This window comes from Molossus molossus, unplaced genomic scaffold, assembly GCF_014108415.1.
Source record: "Molossus molossus isolate mMolMol1 unplaced genomic scaffold, mMolMol1.p scaffold_m16_p_11, whole genome shotgun sequence".
Classification (NCBI taxonomy): Eukaryota; Metazoa; Chordata; class Mammalia; order Chiroptera; family Molossidae; genus Molossus; species Molossus molossus.
In genome coordinates, this window is record NW_023425346.1 from 102083248 (window position 1) to 102107134 (window position 23887).

General features: G+C 45.0%; 1 protein-coding gene and 1 non-coding gene across 14 annotated transcripts in view; both read left to right on the plus strand.

Annotated features, from left to right (window-relative positions):
- GIGYF2 (GRB10 interacting GYF protein 2) overlaps nucleotides 1-16081 on the plus strand; it is a 127731-nt gene extending 111650 nt beyond the window's left edge. For 2 of the 13 annotated variants that reach the window (XM_036254591.1, XM_036254590.1), the window contains exons 24-29: nucleotides 2484-2696; nucleotides 3090-3295; nucleotides 4438-4592; nucleotides 5999-6171; nucleotides 8996-9143; nucleotides 14019-14432. In XM_036254591.1, the coding sequence (XP_036110484.1) occupies nucleotides 2484-2696; nucleotides 3090-3295; nucleotides 4438-4592; nucleotides 5999-6171; nucleotides 8996-9143; nucleotides 14019-14086 (963 nt within the window). In that variant the 3' untranslated portion in view covers nucleotides 14087-14432. Of the gene's footprint in view, nucleotides 1-2483; nucleotides 2697-3089; nucleotides 3296-4437; nucleotides 4593-4827; nucleotides 4872-5998; nucleotides 6172-8993; nucleotides 9144-14018 lie in introns of those variants that run through there. The other 11 variants (XM_036254593.1, XM_036254589.1, XM_036254594.1 and 8 more) reach the window with 10 other exon arrangements.
- Nucleotides 11075-11208, plus strand: LOC118625926. The gene has a single exon (XR_004958776.1). It is a non-coding gene; the product is annotated as a small nucleolar RNA SNORA58 (small nucleolar RNA).
- Nucleotides 16082-23887: the final 7806 nt, after the last annotated feature.

The window sequence follows — 23887 nt, forward strand, 5'->3', positions numbered from 1 at the left end:
TATTTGATTAATTTTCTTTGGACCATTAAGTCTTTATACATTCTTTAAAAGGTATGAAATGCCTTTCAATAGCTATTTCTCATGTAGGGATACCCAAGATAATTTTATTTCTTTCTTTCCTGGGAGGTAGCCTTTCCAGGACCCTCTGACCTGTTCACATCTGGACACTCATGGCTTGCTATACAGCTGTTCCTCTTTTTTTCTTTCTCTCTTTTTCTTTTTTTCTTTCCCCCTTCCTTCCTTCCTTCCTTCCTTCCTTCCTTCCTTCCTTCCTTCCTTCCTTCCTTCCTTCCTTCCTTCCTTCCTTCTTTTTATTGATTTGAGAGAGAGAGAGAGAGAGAGAGACATCAATGTGAGAAACATAGATCATCTACCTCCTACACCTGCCCTAATCAGGGATCAAGACTACAACCCAGTCATGTGTACCCTGACCAGAAATTGAACTGGCGACCTTTTGGTGCACAGAACGATTGATGCTCAACCAAGTGAGCCACACTGGCCAGTGCAGTTCTGTTTTTCTTGAGTTCTTTATCAGTTGCACGTTGGTCTTCTGGACTGATTGTGATTTTCTCATATTTTCTCTCCTGTTTTTCATCTCTCTCTTTTTCTCTGCTTTTTTTTTTTTTTTTTTTTTTTTTCTCACCCGAGGACATTTTTCCATTTTTTGTTCAGGTAGAGTGGGAGGGAGAGAGAGGAACAGAGAGAGAGAGAGAAACATCGATGCGAAAGGAACACATCGAGTGGTTGCCACCCGCACAACCGACCAGGGCCGGGGACTAACTGCAACTGAGGTACGCGCCCTTAGCGGGAACCGAACCCGGGTCCCTCAGGGCCGCAGGCCGACGCTCTAACCGCTGAGCCAAACCAGCCAGGGCTCTTTTTCTCTGCTTTTGATGGGGCATTTCCTCTGTCTTATCTTTCAGTTCTCCTGTTGAACTTTTTTTTATTTTTCCTTACCTGAGAATACTTTTCCACTGATTTTTCTTAGATAGATTGGGAGGGAGGGAGGGAGGGAGAGAGTGAGAAACTTCAATGTGAGAGAGGCCCATCGATTGATTGCTTCCCTCATGACCCCAAGACCAGGAATTGAACCCGCATCCAAGGTATGTACCCTTGATCAGGAATCGAATCGGGGACTCTTTGGTCCTTGGGCTGGCACTCTACCTGCTGAGCCAAACCAGCCAGGGCCTCCTGTTGAACTTGTAATGTATTCTATCTTATTTTAAGTTTTTCTGAGTCTTTATGTTTTGGTTTCTTTTTACAGCCTCTTATTTGTGTTTCATTGAATGCACCATCTTACCTCCCTAAGAATATCACTTACTGATAACAGCTTAAAAATTTTTTTTTCTTTATTGATTTTTAGAGAGGAAGGGAGAGGGAGAGAGAGAGAGAAACATCAATGAGAGAGAACATCGATTATCCGCCTCCTACATATCCCCCACTAGGGTCTTGGCCCACAACCTGGGCACATGCCCTAACTGGGAATTGAACCGGCGACCTCTTGGTGCATGGGTCAACATTCAACCAGTGAGCCATACCGGCCAGGTGATAACAGCTTTTTTAAAAGCTAGCTTCTATTTTCCCCTGTCTTGTTTCTGTTTCCACTGAATTTTTAAAAATTTGTTTGGTTGGTTTTATCTTTGACTTTCACTTTAGAAGCTTATGTCAAATGTGTGTTGATCTTCAGCTATTTGTTCATATTTAGGAATAAAGCACTAAAAAGCTGGTTGGAGGTTATGGTTGTATAACACCTTGGTGGGCTTTGCTATAGTGGTCTCTGGTTAGGCTGTTCTGTTGCGGGAGTCCCCCATCTATTGGTATTAATAGATGTATTCTTTTGTTGGGTCAGCTTCCCCATAGAATAATCTGTCAGTTCTGGCTCAGCCTCTTTAAAAGGAGAAAGTTTCAGTTTTCTGCTGGAGAGAGGGAGAGCTAGCTGCCCAATTGTATCCGGTGGGGGAGGCAGTCTGGAGTCTCACTACAGCTTTTTATAGACCTTCAACCAGTCTTCCTCTGTTTGAGATACCCACAGCTCTATCCCAAGCTTTCTGTATGAATTGACCGTTTCTGAGCTTCCTTTACTTCAGTTTAACTTATTGGGTCTGTTACATTGGCTGTCATTGTTTATCTGCTTTCCAGCTTTTTAATTTATTCAGTTCGCTTTGTCTCTGTGGGTTTGTGCTTTTTAAAAATAATTTTATTTTCTGTCACTTTGGTAGGGCTTTAGGAAGTAAACATGTATTTCATTGCTCTGCTTAACCAGAAGTCCTGTGTTATTTATAAGGCATAATTCTACATTTGATCTTATTTCCTTCTAGTAGCTTTGGCAGTCTATGTGTTTATTTGCAGCAAAGGAGTTAACCCTGTCAGGTGTTTAATTTGGTATAGCTACTATACATTTGCCTTCTTTTAGTATGCTGGACATTTGTAACTATTATTTTGGAAACCGGAATCCTCAGCTAGCTTCAATTTCTGTGTAACAGCAAAGGCGCCAGCAGAGGGAGTTGATGAAAGCTCTCCAGCAGCAGCAACAGCAGCAGCAGCAAAAACTCTCAGGTTGGGGGAATGTCAGTAAACCCGCAGGTACAGCAAAGTCGCTTCTGGAGATACAACAGGAAGAAGCCAGGCAAATGCAGAAGCAGCAGCAGCAGCAGCAGCAGCAGCACCAGCAACCAAACAGAGCCCGGAATAATACGGTGGGTTCGTTTTCCTAAGCAGTCATGCTGTATATGGGTGTTACAAGTTTATCTTTTTTTTTTTTTAATCCTCACCCGAGGACATTTTTCCATTTTTTGTTCAGGTAGAGTGGGAGGGAGAGAGAAGAACAGAGAGAGAGAGAGAAACATCGATGTGAAAGGAACACATTGAGTGGTTGCCACCCGCACAACCGACCAGGGCTGGGGACAAACTGCAACCGAGGTACGCACCCTTAGCGGGAACCGAACCTGGGCCTCTCAGGACCGTAGGCCAATGCTCTAACCGCTGAACCAAACCGGCCAGGGAACAAGTTTATCTTTTATGACTTTTGTGGACTCTCTTTTTATCTTTTTATATTGTTAACTGTAATCATTTGTCTTTTTCTTTAACAGCATTCCAACCTGCACACCAGCATTGGGAATTCTGTTTGGGGCTCTATAAATACTGGTCCCCCTAACCAGTGGGCATCTGACCTAGTCAGTAGTATCTGGAGTAATGCTGACACTAAAAACTCCAACATGGGATTCTGGGATGATGCAGTGAAAGAGGTGGGACCTAGGAATTCAACAAATAAAAATAAAAACAACACCAGTCTCAGGTAGGGCTCAAAATGATCAAATCTATGCTTCTTGGTGGGTTGGGGGAAGGGGGTGTGTGGGGATTGGGATTTTGGGTGGGAGGGACGGGTAGTTATTTAGTTTCTGCTTATTATCATCTGTGTCTAAGCACATGAGGTCATAGTTTGGTGATTGGTTTCTTCCCCCTGGAAATGCATCTGTATTATCACTAGGGGCTCCTTCTACTGCTGGGCACTTAGTCCATTGCCTGTCGATGGACTAGTAATATTAATAAATATTAGGAATAGTATATTTTTGTTGTTGTTGAACATTTCTGCAAGGTATTCTCTAGATGTTTAACATTTTTCCTAAATTTATATTTTTAAGTTACTTATACTAAAATCAGTATTATAAACACTTCTGTAATGGCCTTAAATGTGTTTATTTTTATGATGTTAGTTACCTTTCACCTTCATCTTTCTTTCCTCAATATACAGTGAATGAATGAACATGGGTTTTAGTGTTAAGTACATGAACTGAAATCCAGCACTACCACTTATTAGCTGTGTGACCTTGGGCAAGAGGGAACCTCTTTGAGCCTCAGTTCCCTCATCTGTAAAATGAAGATAATAAGAACAACTTCATGGGTGTAGTTGTAAAGATTCAATGAATACACGTGAAGTAGTTAGTAAGGTGCCTGGCACCGTATTAAGCAGCTACTTAATAAATGGTAGTGTTGTCAGATTATTTCTTCTTTATTGAGGGCCTAATATATTATGAATAGTATGCTAAATATCTACCAATTTATAGAGCACTGTGCTTTAGGCCTTTATGTGAATATCTCTATTCCCTATGATCACCCAAAGATTAGACCCATTTTACAGATGAGAAAACTGAGGCTTAGCAAAATTTAAAACCGTAATAAAGCACATATAGGAAGAATTTAATAATTTCTCTGAAAAGAAGCCCTATATTGACAAGCTAGTATTTGCTGAGGCTAGATTTTAAGGTGGTATTGAGTAACCCCTTCCTCACCCCAAATCCAAATATTTGAATTTTGGAGCCAAGCATTGGATTATTGGATAGCCATTCAGTGTTGCCAAGACATTATTTATGGTGTTGTAGTATAATCATATAGTAACAGTTTCTGGGAATATAATATCGCCCTATTGTTTTGCTTTAGTAAATCTGTAGGTGTGTCTAACCGGCAGAATAAGAAAGTAGAAGAAGAAGAAAAGTTGCTGAAGCTCTTTCAGGGAGTAAATAAAGCCCAAGATGGATTTACCCAGTGGTGTGAACAGATGCTTCATGCCCTTAATACGGCAAATAACTTGGATGGTAAGAATTGGGGAGGGAAACCCAGCATGTGGGATGGCAGAGCAGGACCCACAAAGAGGTAGGCAAACTGGAATGATCTAATGGAGGTCAAGTCCTGCACCTACAGTAAGAACTTGGCTCTTTAATCCTATTATATACTACTACTTGTGACAGAAGTCCTGTAATATGGTGTCAAATAGGTTATCAGAGGTTGCCAAAAAGTGAATGCTATATCAGGATGTTTCATGATATGTAGGGCAGAGGCTATGGTTCCATACTGCTTAGGAGGGACATTGCCAGCCGGGCCAAGTCTGAAGGAAGGTAACTGTTATGGAAGGGACAAAGGTCAGTCTGGGCAAGAGAAGGTTGAGGTGATATGTAGGCTCTTCCCTTTCTGCCTTTGGGGGCGGGGTGGGAATTGTGTGACAGTGTGTAGATTTAATTTTGTATTGCATAAAACTTGCTAATTGTTAGTTGTTTACAAAGAGAATGTTCTGCCTTAGGTAGAAGTGAGCCCCTCCTTCACTCCCAAATGTTTGAACAGAAACTGCTCAGCTTGGTGTGGGCGATTCCCATAGCTAATTGACTGTGTTGAACCAGTCCACCTCTGATGTCTTGTCTAAAACCTAAGGATCTTTAAAAAACATAGCGTTGGGACCAAACAGTTCTTTGCAACATTGTAATAATACCTAATGTTCTAAAAGAGCCAGAGAAAACAATAGTAAATAATAGTAATGGCTACCATCTATTAAGCACCTGCCATGTGCTAGGCACTTTCTTGGGGATTAATATACATTAATCCCAGTTATTTCATCTTTGCAGCAATTTTATAAGCTATCATTACAATGTAGATGATATCTCCATTTTATAAATTAGGAAACGGGGGCTCAGAATGGTTAAGTAACTCATCAAGGTCACACAGCCAACAAATTCCCAAGTCAGGTTTTAAACCCATGTCTTTCTAACTCTGACATTTGTGCTTTCTCCTACACCACACTGCTTGATTTCTCTCTAAACATATGACATCTCAGTGATGTGAAAGGGGGGTACGGCTGTATCTTTAGTATCTGTCATGGTGCCTGACACACATCATAGCACTAATAAGTATTGTTTGAATTTTAAAAAGAGAACACCCAGATGACTTCCGTCTTAAGCAAGCAGTTGTTTCGGTCACATAACATTTAGTGAAACAGCATGTGTGATGTCTTTGTCTTTGACTCTAGTCTGTTTCTGATAATTTGACGTATTGTAGTGATAGTGTTTTTTTCTTATTTTGAAAGTAGATTAAAGAATATTTAACAATAGCTATGTACCTTTTAAGTTTCTGTCATCTTTGTTGGGTATGACAGTATATTTAAAACAAACTGATTTTTTTGTACATGATATTTCATTATTACTCTTTCGTTTTCTCCCCTCTCATATTGCAGTTCCTACATTTGTTTCGTTCCTGAAAGAAGTAGAATCTCCTTATGAAGTCCATGACTATGTTAGGGCCTATTTAGGAGATACCTCTGAGGCCAAGGAGTTTGCCAAGCAGTTTCTTGAACGCCGTGCCAAACAGAAAGCCAGCCAGCGGCAGCAGCAGCAGCAGCAGCAGCAGGTACGTGGGGCAGTGAGTGCAGCCCTGGGTGTGAGCATTTGTTCATACCTTGAGTTGCTGAGCAGCCGGAAAGAGGAGAAGTAGAACAAAGATACCATTTTTGTACATCAAATGACCAAAGCTTTAAAAAATGTGTTAGACATGATGTTTTTAAATTACATATCCAGAGACATTGAATTTTTCAAATAGCAAATATAACCATTCATTCCATTCATTCTCTGTTAGACACACCACCAGCCCCATTGTTCTTGGTTCATACATGTGCCTCAGTCAAATTGCAAATTCCAACTTGTCACAGACCCATACATTTGGTTTTGAACAGTTACAGCTGACAAATGTTAACTCTGCAGTGCTCAGGATCCACTTTATCTGGTACCGACAATTTCCTACTTTTTTTTTTTTTTTTTCTCATCCTTACCCGAGCACATTTTTGCATTTATCTTTAGGTAGAGCAGGAGGGAGAGAGGGAGGAAGAGAGAGAGAGAAACATCGACGTGAGAGAGAGAGACACATCGAGTGGTTGCCACCCACACGAGCCCAACCGGGGCTGGGGACAAACTGCAACCTAAGTACGTGCCCTTAGCGGGAACTGAACCAAGGACTTTCTGGTCTGCGGGCCAACGCTCTAACTGCTGAGCCAAACCAGCCAGGGCCAATTTCCTACATTTTTGATGGGCATGTTAAAAGTACAATCAGTTTTCGATATTCATGGTAGTTGTGTTCTGTAAAGTTGCTACCATCACTGAATTAGTGAATACTGAATATTCCCTAGGAACTTCTGGTCACAACTTTTTTGTCAGCTGATCAGTATGTAACCTTGTTTTTCTGTTTCATGATGCTTTATTTAATGTACGGGGTGGGCAAAAGTAGGTTTACAGTTCTGAGTATGCAAAACAGTTTATTCTTCTTTTATTATTATTATTATTGTATTATTTGCACAATTGTAAGTCTACTTTTTCCCACCCCTGTATTGTTGATGCCATTAAGGTTGAACTCACAGCACAGCACTCTGACCCAGGCCTGAATGAAGCTTAACTTACACATACTCTTTCCATAAGGCACGTTGCAGCCTCCTGCTTAGGAACACTACAGCACTTAACACTTAGGGGCTATTTTAAATAATGAAATCACCAACAAAAAGGACAAAAATGTCAAAATCATGACACTAAATAGGCTGAAAAAGACGGTTGTTTACAGACAAGAAGTCAGAGTGCTCCTCTGATCTGCCTCAGCTGGGAACGGGTGCCTGAGCAGCTTGGACATCTTGCTGCTCTGCACGTGGGTGTGTCCAGAACGAGCACACAGGCACTGCTGGTATCGGTTTGGGTTACAAATAAGTTACAGTGAGGGCCGTGGTCCCCCCTTCTCCACAGGGGGTATGTTGTAGGTCCCCCAGTGGTTGCCTGAAATTGGCTAGTACTGAACTACATATACTATGTTTTTCCTGTACATATATACATGTGATGAAGCTTAATTTAGGCACAGTAAGAGATTAACAACAATAATAAAATAGAACAATTATAACAATATACTGTGATAAAAAGTTACATGGATATGGTGTCTCTGGCTCTGTGATCACAGATCCGGTAACTGAGGCAGCTACTAAATGACTAATGGGCGGGTGGTATGTACACAGCATGGTGACGCTGGACAAAGGGATCATCCGTGTCCAGGGCAGCATTGAGTGGGGTGGCTACTCAGAACAGTGCACAGTTTAAAAGTTATGAATTTTTTATTTCTGGACTGTGGTTGACTGCGGAAACCATGGAAAAGAGCAAACTATTGTAGTGAATTTGTAAATGTGGAATCCATGAATAACGAGGCTTGTTTGTACAAGTTTTTTGAAAGACGAATTGGCAAACCACAGGGAGAGGCTCAAGAATATTCATATCCTTTAATCGCATAATTCTACCAGAGTTGATGTTTGTTTTATAGGTCACTTCTTGGGACATGTAAGATACAGTGAATTATAGGGCATTTAAAATCCATTTGGGTAGATGGGCTAACAGGGATCAACTGAAGGAAAGTAAAAGATGTAAACATGAACAGCACTAGGAAGAATATTTTGAAGAATCAAAAGAGAGACATCATATAGCCATCCAGAGGTAGAAAGTTGAAGGACCAGGGGACACGCGTGGCCAGGCTCATCCTTCCACAGTGCTTTCTCAACCCGCCCTTCCTTCAGCTAGCTCGTTGAATCTTGATCCCAGTTTGAAATAAATTGATTGCTCCAATAAGAGCAAAAAGTAACTGTGAACACCCAGTAGACCATTTCACAGTTGAACCAGTTGGTAGAAAGTGTATGGATAATGTTTTAAGACCAGATCTTTTCTGGGACTGCCGATAGGAATCAAGTGCATGACGTTAACTTTGTTTGGTAATATGGTGCCAGCTGATCTGCATCCTGTTTTCTGTCCTGGGGCCCAGAGAACAAAGGACCTTCCACTTTGGGTAGGTGAGGGATATAAATTGCCATAGTGCAGAGGTCTGTTGGTCATTCCATTTGCTGTGTATTGAACTTCCTGGTGGATGATGGTACAGACGCCGTGTAGACCTGAGAGGTTTTGGCCACTGTGCTGTCATAGCAGGGTGACACCAAGACAGGCTTTGTGGAGGCATAGCGCTTACATGGGGTGTTGGAGTCTAAATGAAGGAGAAAGTGGCTCAGTGGACTGTTCTGGGTTCATTAGTACCAGAATCCGTGGTGGGCTTTCTGTTTGTAACTCATAGTTGACAGGGTGACAGCAGACACCATTTTCTTAGGGTGGGGCAAGCCTCCATACACTGAGTAACCTAACCTCACTTCTGCCATCTTGTTTCATAGGACTCTGTGTGGGGCATGAACCACAGTGCACTCCATTCAGTGTTTCAGACCAATCAAAGCAACAATCAACAATCCAATTTTGAGGCTGTACAGAGTGGCAAGAAGAAGAAAAAACAGAAGATGGTCCGAGCAGATCCCAGTTTATTAGGTGAGCGCAGGCCTGAAGTCTCAGCTGGGTGTTGGGGGATGCAGGTTATAGTTGTTTACGGGAGTCCCACGGTGGAATGTTTTTCATGAAAGGAAATAGTTCTTATACAAAATTAATTTTTTTAACCAGTTCAAAATAAGTAGTATTTATTGGGCATCTCGAAGCAGGAGCCATGCCTTGTGCGCTGTAGGGCTACATTGTGTTGTGCTTCACACTTTAAAGCCTGTTTCATATTCAATATGAATTTCCCTAAAAGGCCTTTCAGTTTAGTTGTAAATAATGCTAATGGAGGACAGTAAAAGTTATTTACAAACTTAAATGCTGATTTGTGTGGAAACTGACCATAAATCCAATCAGGTGTTCAGAGAACAGAAACCAGTGTTTGTTGATCCCCACTGTGTGTATCTCATGTGATTCTTAGAGTGGCTGCTTTATGAGGTGATGTGCCAGGGTTACCGAGGAGTACACCCCAGCCTGGAGGGTTCAGAACATTACCCACAGCGCCCGTCTGTCAGCACTGGGGCTGGGGTTGCAGAGCAGGTCTGTTTGCTTTCACTCTCCTGTGGTAACCAGCTGCTGTTCTTGTCTGCATTGAGGACCGACCAGTGTCTTCACACAAGGCAGCTTCATGGAAAAGGTGACGCCTGAATTGGGGTTTGAAAGACTGGCAGGCGGGATGGGGAATGGTGTTTCTGGATGAATAAACAGCATAGGCAAAGCTGATGGGTTGCCTTTGTTCCTCAAATTGGCCTAACAACTTACATACAACGATAAAATTAAAATTATTAATTTATGAATGTAAAACAGGCTATTACAAAACCATGCTGTCCAGAGCAGAATGATTTATGGATGTTGGGGGATGCAGGTTATAGCTGTTTTATTTATTTATGTATAGACCAGGTGAAATATGATGGTGGCCTGGAATAGGGTTTTGGCATTGGAGATAGGAGTTCGAGGGATTTGAGGGATTTGGGGGATAGAATTGGCTGGATTTGGGCAGCAAAAAGGATAGTGTTGGCTTTTGCTAAAATGATAAGCACTGTGAAGTGGAGTGAGCAGAAGGGGAGACTCAGGGTGTTAGATGCTGGTTGAGGTGAGTGGAGTGAGTCTGAGACCTCAGTGGAGAGACCCGCATGAAAGAGCTGATAGCACAGCAAGAGGGAGGTTACAACTCCACTCTGCCCTGGGTACAACCCCTGCTTCCCTCTAAGGTTCCTGCCCTGGAGAACCAAATGCCAGCAACAAAACCTCAACTTTGAGCAGTGTTCTTCGGAGCTGGTACCTGAATGCTGGCTCTGGGAACATGGTGAGCTGGTGATGTTCTCTTTCTTTCTGCCTGTCTTGAAAGTTTATGTAAATGAGGGATGGAATAGTCCAAACTTTTATCTAGTTTGGACAGAAATAGGTGAATATAGATTTAAAAGTGTGGTGGTGGGTTCTAGCTAAGAACCCCTTGCTGCTTAGCGGTGGCACTGAGAGGCCGGGCTGTCTGGGAGAAGATTCCTTTGAAAATGAGGTGAAGCTCTTTGGATTAATATCTGATCTGACTCCATCTCCTATTACCAACATAGGACAGAAAGGGGCGTAAAATCTCTCTAGGGGAATGAGAGGTCATTTCAGGAGTAGAGTTCCAGGACTGTGTATCTTAAAGGGGAAGAAAAAACAAGGTATTGAGGAAACTCATTTGGGTAATCTCTTGGACCATTTTATGAAAATTTCTGTTCAACTGAACCTCCTGGAAATTCTTTTGGTAATTACTAATTTCTGCTCTTTACCTAACTTTCATATATTATTACTTTTAGTTTATATGTGCCTTCTTAATTTACAGATTAAGAAAATTGGTAAGTATCTGTCAGTCACAAGTTCCCCATGCACAGAGTAGGAAACAGATTTTAATTTGACCCAAACGTATCCATTAAAAAGTAGTCATTGGGCATACCCGTAGACCTTGCCTGACTCTGCTCGTGGCCAGGCAGGGGGGGCAGTGTATGCAAGAGTAATTTGGAGTTTGTCAGCTCTAGCCAGCTTATTTAGTGGCTGCATAAGTTGTATTACTTCAACATTAAAAAAAAAAAAGTAGTCATTGATCAAAATAGAAGTGTTCTTCTAAAATATACCATCGGTCTCATTTCAGTTTCTTCCCTTGTATTCACTTCTTCCCCTAGATTCTAGAGCCACCAGGTACCATTGTGAGCCAACATCCTGTCCTTGGATATGACAATGTAGTTGACCCTTGAACAACACAGGTTAGGAGCATAGACCTCCTGCACAGTCACAAGTCCGCGCATAACTTTTGACTCCCCCCAAACTTAGTCATCCCTTACGTCTGTGGGGGATTGGTTCCAGGACTGGTGCGGATACCGAAATCCAAGGATGCTCAAGTTCCTCCTATAAAATGGCAGAGAGCAGTGCATAGTCAGCCCTCTGCATCCACTGATTTCCAACAGCCGGTCAAGAATACTGTTTTCCATCTGCAGTTGGCTGAATTCATAGATGCGAAACTCTGGGATGTGAAGGGCCTACTACATATTTATTGAAAAAAATCTGCCTATAAGTGGACCCGTGCAGTTTAGACCATGTTGTTTAGGGTCAGCTGTATACACACACAGTCACTCTCCTTATAACAACAGGCTCTCGCCCTGGCCAGTTTGGCTCAGCTGTTAGAACGTCAGCCTGTGGATCAGTGAGTCCCGGGTTCGGTTCCTGCTAAGAGCACATACCTCAGCTGTGGTTCGTCCCCGGCCCGGTTGGGGTCGTGCGGGTGGCAATCAGTTGATGTGTCTCTCTCACATCGATGTTTCTCTCTCTCTCTCTCTCTCTACCTCCCTTCCTCTCCCTCCCGCTCTATCTGAAGATAAATGCAAAAAATGTCCTCGGGTGTGAGGATAAAATAAATAAACAAACAAATTAATTAATTAGAAAAAGAAAGAACAGGCTCTCAAACCGTAAAGAGATTGTGCAAACAAGAGATGACCTGTTCTGAAGAGAACGTGGTCTTTAGAGCTAGGCATCCTGGGCTTAAGTCTTCGTTCGTATTGCCTTGGGTTTCGTGGTGTCCCAGAGCCTTCCTTTCTGTCCATGGAGCAAGGCGCTCACCTTGCTGGTTTTTTATTTTTTCATTTTTTTAATTCTCACCCAAGGACATTTTTGCATTTATCTTCAGACAGAGCAGAAGAGAGAGAGAGAAACATCGATGTGAAAGAGACATCAACTGGTTGCCACCCACACAATCCCAACCGGGACCGGGAACAAACTACAACTGAGGTACGTGCTCTTAGCGGAAACCGAACCTGGGACTCTCTGGTCTGCAGGTCGACGCTCTAACCGCTGAGCCACACCAGCCTGGTTTTTTATGACAACCTCGTCATCGGCATATTATAGCAATGGATAGATAACTTTTTGGCCCCAGGATGCTTCTCCTTTCTTGTCTGTTTGTGATTTAAAATAATTTAGTTTGTGTTTTTATTACATTTCTACTTTTATTGCCTGTAGTTTGTTATTGTTTTTATCACATTTTATCTGTTCTTGAGATATATGTAAAGTCAAAGAAAAACCTGCTTCAGAATAGAGTAATGGCTCAATTCAGAGACTTGCTCAGCGTTTAGGTTTTTATACTTGCCTAATTAAACCGTTATTTTAAAATATGAACACTAAGCCTTTCATTATTTTTAAGGTAAAAAAGTCTTGTGGGCTGTGGGAACACAGTTGATGGGTAGAACTCTGGTTGGGGTTGGAATCCTCACCTCCCAGTATCAGGTCTGTAAGCAGCCTGTACTGCAGCTTCCCTGGTTAATAAATAGACATGTTTATGTTTTCAAATCGTGATATTTTTGAGTCAAGAATGTAATATAATTAAGCTGTTTTTACTATGTAAAGCATTTTTGGTTTATTATTGGTACATTTAAAATGTGTATTTGTTTGAAAACTTGAACATGAGGAACAGAAAGGAAGGGGTAGAAAACTCAATATTAACAGAACTGCTTTTAGACTGGAGAGCGTTGCTTGTTTACTTTTTGATATTCAAATAGCAGCTGAAACAGTTTGGGATTTCATTCAGGGTGGATGAACTAAAAGCTTTTTAGGAGTTACTCCTTCCAAAGAGGCCCTGTGAATAATTCTTTTTATCCATCTCTGATTCTAGAGTTTGTGGGAAATTACATGCCTGTGACTGGTGGCATCAGGTTTTCAAATGTCAGCAGTGTTTGTGCGGACTGCTGCCTGCCTCCAGTGCGGCGCTCTGCTCTGTCTGGGTCCCGCTGTGGTCCAGCAGCACTGCTCCCTGCAGTCTGCAGGCCTCCCTACAGCACATTGAGCTGAATCGAGCACTCGAATGTAAAGGCTCTGGGGATCCGGTAGTGGGCTTTCCTGAAGCCTCCTCCCTCCACACAGCAAAAGCTCTTGGCCAGAATTTGATAGAGGTTGTGAATTTGGGGGGGGGGGGGCTCCCAGTAGTACATGAGGCTGAAGTAGTATTACTGTCATTCATATTGTCTTACTCCTGCCCCCTGCCCTGATTTCTTTTAAGGTACATCTGGATGAATTTCCCCTCCTACCTTGAGGACCAGCCTGGCCTGGCCTGAACACATACTTTTACCCCAGTGGTTTGCAATTCTATTTAAGCAGTGAGGCTGGGCTTTTTATTTTTGTTTTTCTCTCCATAGTTAAATTATATCAGAACCCTAAGAACTAAAACAAAAAAAACCTCTCATTTGAGGAGCAGGGAAAAAACCCCACACACACACTGCTCTGGCCTTTATCCTTCTTCTCCTCCCCTTGACTTGAGGTGTCCAGCCCACTCCCCGGAATTGTAGCCCATTGCCTTTGAGATGCACAGTTGTCTGGGTGTGGTCACTCATTGCCAATTTTTTCCTGCAGGGTTTTCAGTCAATGCTTCATCGGAGCGACTCAATATGGGTGAAATCGAGACTTTGGATGACTACTGAGCACCTGCCAGTGGACTGGCCTTCCCTCTCCTCTCTGCTGACCATGGATTCTCCACCTTTGGACACATCACTTACTCACCTTTTACTCTAATCACTCTGCAACAAATCACAGAACCCATCATCTCAGGCTTTTTCTTCTAGCCCTTTGTGTCCAAGATCCTTTAAACCGTTTCTGTTGGTGAGCATCTCAGACTGTAGATAAGTGGACCGGACCCTGTGTCTCGGGGGTGGCAGTTGGGATTTCTCTCCAACAAGGCTGATTTTGGGCAGCAAGTGTTTACTGTGCCGTGATTTCATCTACTATTCCCAGAAAGTGTGTTGGGATCTGCCAATAGCAATTTACTTTTTTCTCTTGTCACTTTTTTTCTTTTGTTTTTCTTCATTTTATCCCCCCAACAAGGGCAAGGGGTCTAACTGGTGCAATCATGAAGAGAGTTAATGGTAACAGACATTGGCCAGCTACAAAACGCCCATGGACCATGACTGAGTGTCCAACAGAGACAGCACTCTGCAGTCTGAAGGTCACATTGCTAACTTTGGGATTGCATCAAAGAGGCCCTGAGTCGGGTGCAGTTTAGATTGGATTGGTTTGATGTTGCACACCCTTCGCCTCTTCTTTCTGAGCATCCTTTCGGAGAAAGGATTCCTGTTTTCTTCATTAGATAGTGACTTCCAAGCAAGCCGACTTCTCCCCTGGCATACTCCAGCCTGATTGGACAGAGGAGAGCCTGTGGCCTGGGAGAGGGGCTTACTCTTAACTTTTCTTTCTTACAAAAACTGATTTTCCCATAAATATTTTTACTTCAGAGGACTAGGACCAGTTTGTTTTTTGGGCCTTTCTGCTGAAAATTTGTCTCGTTTAAGAGGCAACTAGGATCTTTACCATATGTATGAATTTGTATAATTTCATTTTGAATAGGGATAAACTTTTGCATCAGATAAAAACCCGGAGTTTCATCTGGTTCCTCAGAGCATTGTGTGTGTGTCTTGCTGTGGCCCCGAAAAGGTTTTGTTTAAAGATTCTGGAATGGCAAGTTGCTTGCCTTTTCTGAAAAGAACATACAAAACCTGACCATCTTGCAGACCTTCATCCATGGAAACCACTATACAGGAGGAGGCAGTGGGCTGGAGGGGACGGGAGAGAACAGGGAGAAGCCTGGTGCTGGCTTCTGGTCGTGCCTCCGCATACCTCTTCCCTTCCATGTAGATGTGTTCAAGCCCTGTTTATCAACAACACTCTTCCTGCCTCCATCAGCCCCCACAGAACATCACCGGACTGCCAGTCACACTATGTCTGGAGCCATTGGACCGTCCATCCCTGTGCAAGAAGTGCTGTTTGGTGGCTCCTGGTAGAGCACCTTTTCTTTCTGTCGTCACTGCCTGAAGAGGCTGGAGTTGCTCTGAGAGCAGTTTAGTTTTGGATGATTATATTTGGTTTCTATTTTTATTCTTTTGGATCACCATTCTCCCTGTCCCTTCTTGCCTCCCTCCCTCCTAAACATGTACAGTAACTATACAGAGACTGCTATAAACTTGTATATAGTTTTGGATCAAATAGCATGAGGAGATGGGGACCATTTAAAATTGGGACTCCTGCTCTCCTTTGCTTTGTAAATTCAAAAGTGGGGGGTGGGGAAGAGGAATAGTTAAAATGTTTACAAAACTTTAAGCTCCCTCGGAACTTTTGCCAGTGTGGAGGAAAATAAAAAAGAACTTAAATAAAACCTGGTGGTGGTCTGTCTGAGCGCACCTCCTGTGCTCGCCTGGACGAGGCTGCGCTTTGCACACCGTTCTCTCGGTCCGTGGGAAGCTCCCAGCACAGGAGCACCCGGCACGGGGGTGGGGCAGCCGGAGCGCTCTGCCAGCCTCTGAACGCTGGCTGCTGCTCGACTTGAAATGTCGAGGTCAAGGAAAACATGGGTAAGTTTGACCAAATGGCCCTCCTGTGTCCCTTTATGCTGACGTGTGGATATCTGCTGCCCTCTCACCAGACCCACCTCCCAGAATGCACTGCTCTGGACCTGCCCTCGGCTTCCACCAGCCCTGCTGTGTGCTTGCTCAGGGAGTAGGTAAGGGGCGGGCTAGGCGGGTTAGGAGGAACAAGTCACTTTCGTCATGGAACATTCCACTTGCTAAAACGGGAGCCTTGCTCCTACCTGCAGAATTTCCCACTTCGTGGAAGGAGACCGCTCTTCTCTAGGAGTTTGTCTGTCTTAACTCTGCTCTGTTACATTCTGATTTGCTCACTCTTACTTCCAGCTGCCATGTCCTTATTTCTTTCTATAAACGTATTTGCAAATTATCCGAACCTTCCTAGTGTTAAAGTCTCTGTTTTGTACACTGTCTGCTTCTAGTTATTTTAAAAACATACCCAGACAAAATAGTTTGATTGTGGAGACTTTATCCAGGGAATTTGGTGCTCTGGCTACAGTTGGTGCTTAGCCAGGACCTGTAGACTGGCTTACAGCAGCTCCTTCATCTTGTTGATAGTTTTGTGAGTTGGCACTTGGGGAGGGCCCAGTGGGCAGTCCTTCCACGTGGTCTCCCAGCGTGCTCAGGGCTGCAGGCTTAGGAAGGCCAGTTAGGTGGGCTGGCTCCCACAGCTCACTCGTGGGACTGGTGGTTGCCGCTGACTGTTGGTGGGAATGTGGCTGTGTTAAGGCTGAAGGAACTCCCTGTGTCCTCCAGCCTGGCAGCTTCAGGGTAGGCAGACTTCTTGTGTGGCAGTTGCATTCTCCCAGAGAACCAGGCAGAAGTTATAGTCTCACTTGTGTGACACAGCCCACTCAGGTTTCAGGGGCTAGGAACACCCCACCCCTTGATGGAAGGCCACGCTGTGGAGGAGCAGGGGGGATGCAGAGACCGCCGTGGCCATTTGGGAGAAATAACTGCATAAAATGATTTTGCACACACGTCAAGGAGCTTGGACTCTGTCGGCTCTAAATTGAGGGCTTTTTTCCTTTTTCTTTTTAATGGGATAAATATAGTACCTCTGGCTTTGTTTTAAATAGAATTTCTCTTAGGGCAACCATTTTATAAATATATGTATTATAGAGTGGGTATTATTTTAAATACAAAGTTAATCAAGTGGAAGAATTAAATTTTATTTTATACAAAATGCCCTTTTTTACACTATTAATAAAAATAGGAAGTCTGTGTATGACTAATTACACAGAAGTGCTGTTGTGAAATGAATCTCTCTGTGCGTCCATTGTGGGAAGTAGAACTTTGCCAAAAGAGCAGCAGGCACCCACATTCTAAATGTTTTAAAATTGATTTTAGGAAGGGAGCGAGAGAAACATGGATTTGTTACTCCACTTATTTATGGGTTCATTGGTTGCTTGTATGTGCCCTGACCGGGGACTGAACCCGAAACCTTGGCGAATCGGGACAACACTCTAACCACTGGGCGACCCGGTCAGGGCCATGCACGTTCTAAACAGCACAACCACCAGCACATTCCACGTGGAAGCCGGCCTCGCTGCTGAAGCGTGAGCTTCCTGGAACAAACAGGCGAGGGCTCATCTCTGGAGGATGGCTTTGTCCTGCGGCGCCTGGCAGGACCGTGGGGGAGCTGGGTACATGGAAGCAGCACCCACCTGCTTGTGAGAACCTGGGTGGCTGGCTTACTGATGGGCGTGAGGGACCTATGCAGCTTTTGGTAGTGTCACTTCTGGACTGGGAACCTGGGCCTTCGCGAGGAGAGCTTCCCCAGGGATTATCAGCGGGAACACTTTGCAGCTAAAGAAACGGCTGCAGCTCTGGCTCACTGCATGTGAGAAGCAGAATCGATGGAGGGGAGTGAGAGGAGGGGGCTCGTTTTCTGATGGCTGCCCAGTGGCCTAGAAGCTGCTGTTGTCTCCCTTTCATTGCTGGCAAGGTGGTAACATTAGGGACCAAACTCAAAATCACCTCACAGCCCAGTCCAGCTGGTCTCCAGACTCAGACATCATGTCTTGAAGATTGTGTCCTTGTCCCCAAATGCAGGGGAGATTACTATCCCTTGACAGCACGTTGCTTTTTCCTGCGAATTGCCCCTCACGCATGAGAAACGGTCAGGAAAATGGTCGGGGGGTCAGTAGTAAGTTAGGATTGCATATAACAGAAGACAAAGTAGCAATGACTTAACCAAGATAGTTTATTTCTCAAGTGAAATCTGGAGATCATTAGTCCGAGGCTGGTGTGGTGGCTCAGGGACCCAGGTTCTTTCTGGTCACCAAACTGCTTGTGGTTCCCATCCTCAAGGTCACTTACGGTCCAAGGTGACTGCTAGAGCACCAGCAGTCATGCCCATATTCCAGACGTTCTATCCCTCATCCCTGACTTTTTCATTTTTACATAACCACCATACAGTGATTAAAACTTGGAAACGGGCAGTACACACTCACAGTTAATATCCAGGTTTTCGTATTTCATCAGTTGTCCTGCTGATGGGCTTTTTATAAGGCAAACCAACGGGACCGGCAGGCCATCCACCGTCACTGGCTGCATTGAGTTGTCACGTTTCTTGGGTCTCCTTTGACCAGGAACAATTCCTCAGTCTGTCTTTGCCTTTCCTATCTTGACATTTTTTTAAGGGGGCAAGACAGTTATTTTGTAGAATGCCCGCAGTTGGCCTGGTGTTTTCTCATGATTTGATCGAGGTTAGCAGTTGGGCAAGAATACTACAGAAGTGATGTGGTGGTGTCCTCCGCGGGTCGTATCGCCGGTACTGGCGATGCTCACTTGAATTCCTCGGTGTGGTGCAGTCTGCCGGGTTTCTGCATTGTGGTGCCTTCTCTTCGGGGAGCACCTGGAGACTAGATAACCCAGTTCCTCATCAGACTGATCCACTGGTTCAGCAGCCTTTGGTGATTCTTGAGCAGTTACTAAGGTGTTTGCCAAGCTTTCCTTTCACGTGTGTTAGCATCTGCTGTAAGGACAACCACACACGCACGCTCGCGCGCTGGTGAACACACTGTATAGCTTATCGTCTGATTCTATTTTTCATGCACAAATTGGCTTCTATGTTCTTTTGTTGAATTCCCATCATTCTTCGAGTATTTTCTTAACTTTGGCATGAGGTATTCTAGGCTTATCACCTACTTTTCCTTTTCCAGATCTGGAAACCATTTCTCCCAAGGAGCAGTGCTTTCTTGTAGTAGGGAATGGTATCCAGAAACCAAAATCTGGGCGCTGGTCATGCTTTATTGCTAATGGGGTGTCTCCACAGAGAGACTGTGTGTGTGTGTACACGCATGTACACCTGTGTATCTGTGTCGTACTGTTTATCTCTGCATCCATGAATTCTTACTGATACCTTCAATTCCAATACACTGGCTCTGTTCGAATCTCTCTCCCTGCATTTGTAATTCCTCTCTCCTACCGGCTTCTGTTGTCCTCAATATATTTCTGTATTTGCTCACGCCTAGGATATGCCAACATGGTCTCATAATTAATTGCTAACCCATAATACTGTGGAAAAGTATTTTGCTTGCTAGAATTCAGTATTTGTTTACTCTAAAAATGCACCTCCAACAAAATACATCCAGGGTGGGCAGAAGTAGGTTTACAGATGTGAGTATGCGAAACAGGCTATTCTTGTGTTATTATTTATCAGTTGTATTATTTCCCATGTGAACAACTGTAAGCCTACTTTTGTCCCACCCTGTACGTACATGGTTAATTGTCATCTTTGTAATTTAGACTTTTTGTCTAGTCTGAGAGCGCATTGCCATTTTTTGCTCTTTAGTGTGGTTCATTAATTATTTTAAATACAATTCACTGTCTTGAAATTCTTAATAATTTAACTTGAATTTGTCTTTCATAAGCGAAACCTAAGGGAATGGTGAAACATGCACAGGCGCCGCGGCTCCCACAGGGTCCGCTTCCCCGGGATGGGGCTCAGCTGCCCGCTCCTGCCCTTGGGCAGCCCTCCCCGAGATGGATTCAGCGCTCCCTCTGGGGGACACAGGGGCATTGTGGGTGCCCAGAGGTTAGTGTCCACACAGCCCGCGCCCAGTCACCCCTGGAGATGGTGTATGTCCCTTCCCCTGGGCACAGCTGCCCTGGCCTGTGGCTGCCAGCATCGCTGGGGAAGCCGGCTGTTTATCCGTGCGGCCACCTCGCCGAGTCCTTTCTCACCGGGAAGCTGCCTCCTTCCTGTTGAGATCCTGGGTCTGGGAACCAGGCGAGAGGCTTGGTGTTCGAGGGGTCAGAACACCCTTTTTTTTTCCTTATCCTCACCCGAGGACACTCCTCCATTTTTGTTCAGATAGAGTGGAAGTGGGGTAGAGAGAGAGAGAAACATCAACATGAAAGGGACACATCGAGTAGCTGCCACCCGCACCACCCTACCAGGGCCGGGGACAAACTGCAACCGAGATACGTGCCCTTAGCGGGAATCGAACCCGGGTCTCTCTGGACCGCAGGCCAACGCTCTAACCGCTGAGCCAAACTGGCCAGGGTGGGTCAGAACATTCTTGTGGCCACTCTGCCTTTGACATGCTTGCAGTGTTGAGCTCAGATGCCATCCTTGTCGGTGCTGGCCTGCAGGGCACACACCACATAGCTTTTTAAAGATGCTGGTCTCCTTCCCAATGCATCTGTCAATGCCTCAGCGAAGGGACCTACTGAGGACATGTTATGGGTGGAGAACATGTGAGTTACTATGATGAATCTGCTCCGACATCCCTTCCTTCCTAAGTCTTTTGTTTCCTTCCTCTTCAGACATCAGGGTTCTCAATGTCATGGAATCCAGGCTACTGCTGAGTCTAGGTTTTAGTCAACCAGCCAAGCTGTTAGAGCTACTTCTAGATGCTTGAGCGAAACATGGAGTTCCTAATCTGCTGGACACGCCTGCCGATGCATTGGACCTGCCCTGAGGTCACTCACATCCTGTCCATGTACCTGACACCTTGGAATTCACTCCCACACGTATTCTCCAGGGTTCTGCTCGTGTAAGCCAGCGAAGTCTTAGCACTTCCTTACTAACTCATTGCTAGAATGTTTGCCATCGTTCTGGTGTGTACTTTGTCCCCCTGGCTGAGACTCTGTACCTGGTGTCCTTGCCTCTGGTCATGGGTATGGAGACAGGGAGGGTGGGTGCTGAGGACAGGCATCCTCTCGAAAGGATTCTTATCACGCGAGCTTATTTATTACTCAGACAAGAAAAGGCCATGTCTTCAGACCGGAGAAGAACCAGCTACCTGGGGATTTGTGAGGGGGAGATTCTCTGATTGTGTGAGTCTCCCCAGGTATCCTCAATCCAGACCCAAGGTCTCGGTCCTTCCCAGGCAGTGCCATAGATGTCACTAAGCATTGGCATGGCTATGAATTCAATTGAAGGTTCTGATTCTGCGACCCATGCACACTTAGGACCTGATTCTATGCCCTGTGTCTATAAGAAATGAGAGATTCTTTTAAAAGACTATAGAAATGCTCTAGTTCTCTGATCGTGCCAACCTTGGAGTTTCCATCCTTGAACTTGTCCTTTCTGTGAACACCCCGCTCAGTAACAAGCAGCCAGATTACTTCACTGTCCTGTCGATCCTGGTCACTTCTGTCAAGTGCAGCGTCTGCTTGGTCCTGTAAGCCTTGTTTTCAACAGGCCCTTCACCTAAACAGTCACGTCCTGACACACGGTGGTGCCACGCTGCCAGATGTCATTTTCCTCGGGCTGTGAGGTCTTCCCGACGTTCAGCCCCGGGTGGCAAAGCAAGCCCGGAGACACATCTTTGAGGGCCAGTTTTCCGGGACCATTCCAGGGGCCACGCACCAGGGAGCAGTCCCCTGCTCAGGCAGAAGAGATTCAATACAGGAATCTGTCCGAAGGGTGTCTGAAGGGGTGACGGAGCAAGAGACGGAAGGCAGGGTTCTTCCCAAATTAGTACCTGCAAGTCGGAAGTTGACACCAGCCTGGGCTGGAGGAGCAGAGAGCCCCCTGGGAGGCCAGGGCCCTGTCCAGGAAGGCTGCTGGGGTCCGCATCCAGGAGCCCGCACCGCCAGTCCTCTGTGCTGTAGCCGCCTGCACCTGACCCTTTGTCACTGCTGCAGCCAACGCGGCCGCGGCCGCGGCTGCCAGGGACGCTGTCAGAAATCCGAGGCAGCAAGAGGCCTCTGTCCCTCCCCGGCTCCCAGCAGTGCCTCCCACCGGCAGATGCGGGCAGGAAGCCGGCTGGCAGGACCTCTCGGGAGTGTGACCTGGGGAGCTGGGGCGCAGAGAGGTGAGGGGGGGATGCTGAGCAGCCGAGCAGCACAAGGGAATGAACGGTGAGGTGATGCTCACAGTGAAGTCTATCCCCCAAATACCCGCTGACGGAATCCAAGTATCCAGTCCCTGCTGCGTGCTGAGCGTGGGGCCAGGCCCTGGAAATACACTGAACACAACACAGCCCCTGCTGTCCTGGGACTACGGGGTGGGGACAGACAACCAATGAACACTTCATCTCGGGGCACTGTTACATATGTCTGACAAAGGATTTTTATCTGGGACACACACAAACTCCTAAAAAGATAGACTACCCTAATACATATGTAGATAAAAAGAACTGAGCAGACCCTTCATAAAAGTCATTTATTCCTGTGGTCAATAAATATGACAAAGTGCTCAACTATATTAATCATGGAAACGTAACCATGAGACACCACCACGTACCCAGCAGACGACTAGAAATAAAAAGACGGGCAATACTAGGGTGAGGTGAGGATGTGGGGCGACTGCTGATGGGAGTAGAGATGGGAACACGCAGGAAAACTGCCGGGCAGCTCTACAGAACCTCAACACCGTCCGCCCTCTGACCCAACAATTCGATCCTTAGATGATAACCAAGAGAATCAGAGTCCATGTCCACCAGGAGACATGTGCAAGAATAGTCACAGGAGCCGTATTCATGAGAGTTCACGCCTGGAAATCATTCACATGGACATAGATAAGTAAGCGGATGAAATGGACACAAGAACAGATAAGTTGGGGGCACATTCAGACCGTTGAATACTATTGAGCAATAAGAATGAATGAGCTACTGCTACGTGCAACACCGTGGATGAATTTCACAATGTTGAACGAAAGAGAGTTCATATCGTATGATTCCATTTAGTTGAAGTTCAAGTGTAGACAAAACTAACCTATGGTGCCCTGGCTGGTTTGGCTCAGTGGTTAGAGCGTCAGCCTGTGGTCTAGATAGGCCAGGGTTCAGTTCCTGCTAAGGGCACGTACCTCGGTTGTAGTTTGTCCCTGGCCCTGGTTGGGTTGTGTCCCTTTCACGTCGATGTTTCTCTCTCTCTCTCCCTCCCACTCTGAACAAAAAGTGGAAAAATGACCTCAGGTGAGGATAAAAAAAAAACAAAAAACTATGGTGATAGAAGCTAGGGTGGCACTTTGGGGGTACTGACGGGAGGGGCAGGGTGGTGTTTACACAGGTGTATGTATATCTGTATAAAAGTTTATCAAGCTGTAAACCTAAGATTTGTACACTTTGCAGTATATATATTGGTCCTCAAAAACAAAACCAAGTTTCATATAAATATAAGTGCTAAGAAGAAATTACAAGTGATGTGATGTGTGGATGGGGGTGGCTAACTGATCAGAACTGAGACCTGAATGGTGATAAGGAGGGAACCACTTAAGGAGCTGAGGGGCTGCTTTCTGGGAGAGGGGACAGCAAGTGCAAGGGCCCTGAGGCAGCATCAAGTTTGAGCAGGGTTGGGGAGGTGAGTAGGACCAAGACAAGCTCTTAGGTTGGCCTTTTTGTTTGAAGAGCAGTGGGAAACCATGAAGGATGTGAGGCAGGGGGGTTAGCAGTGTTTTCTGAGCCATTAGAG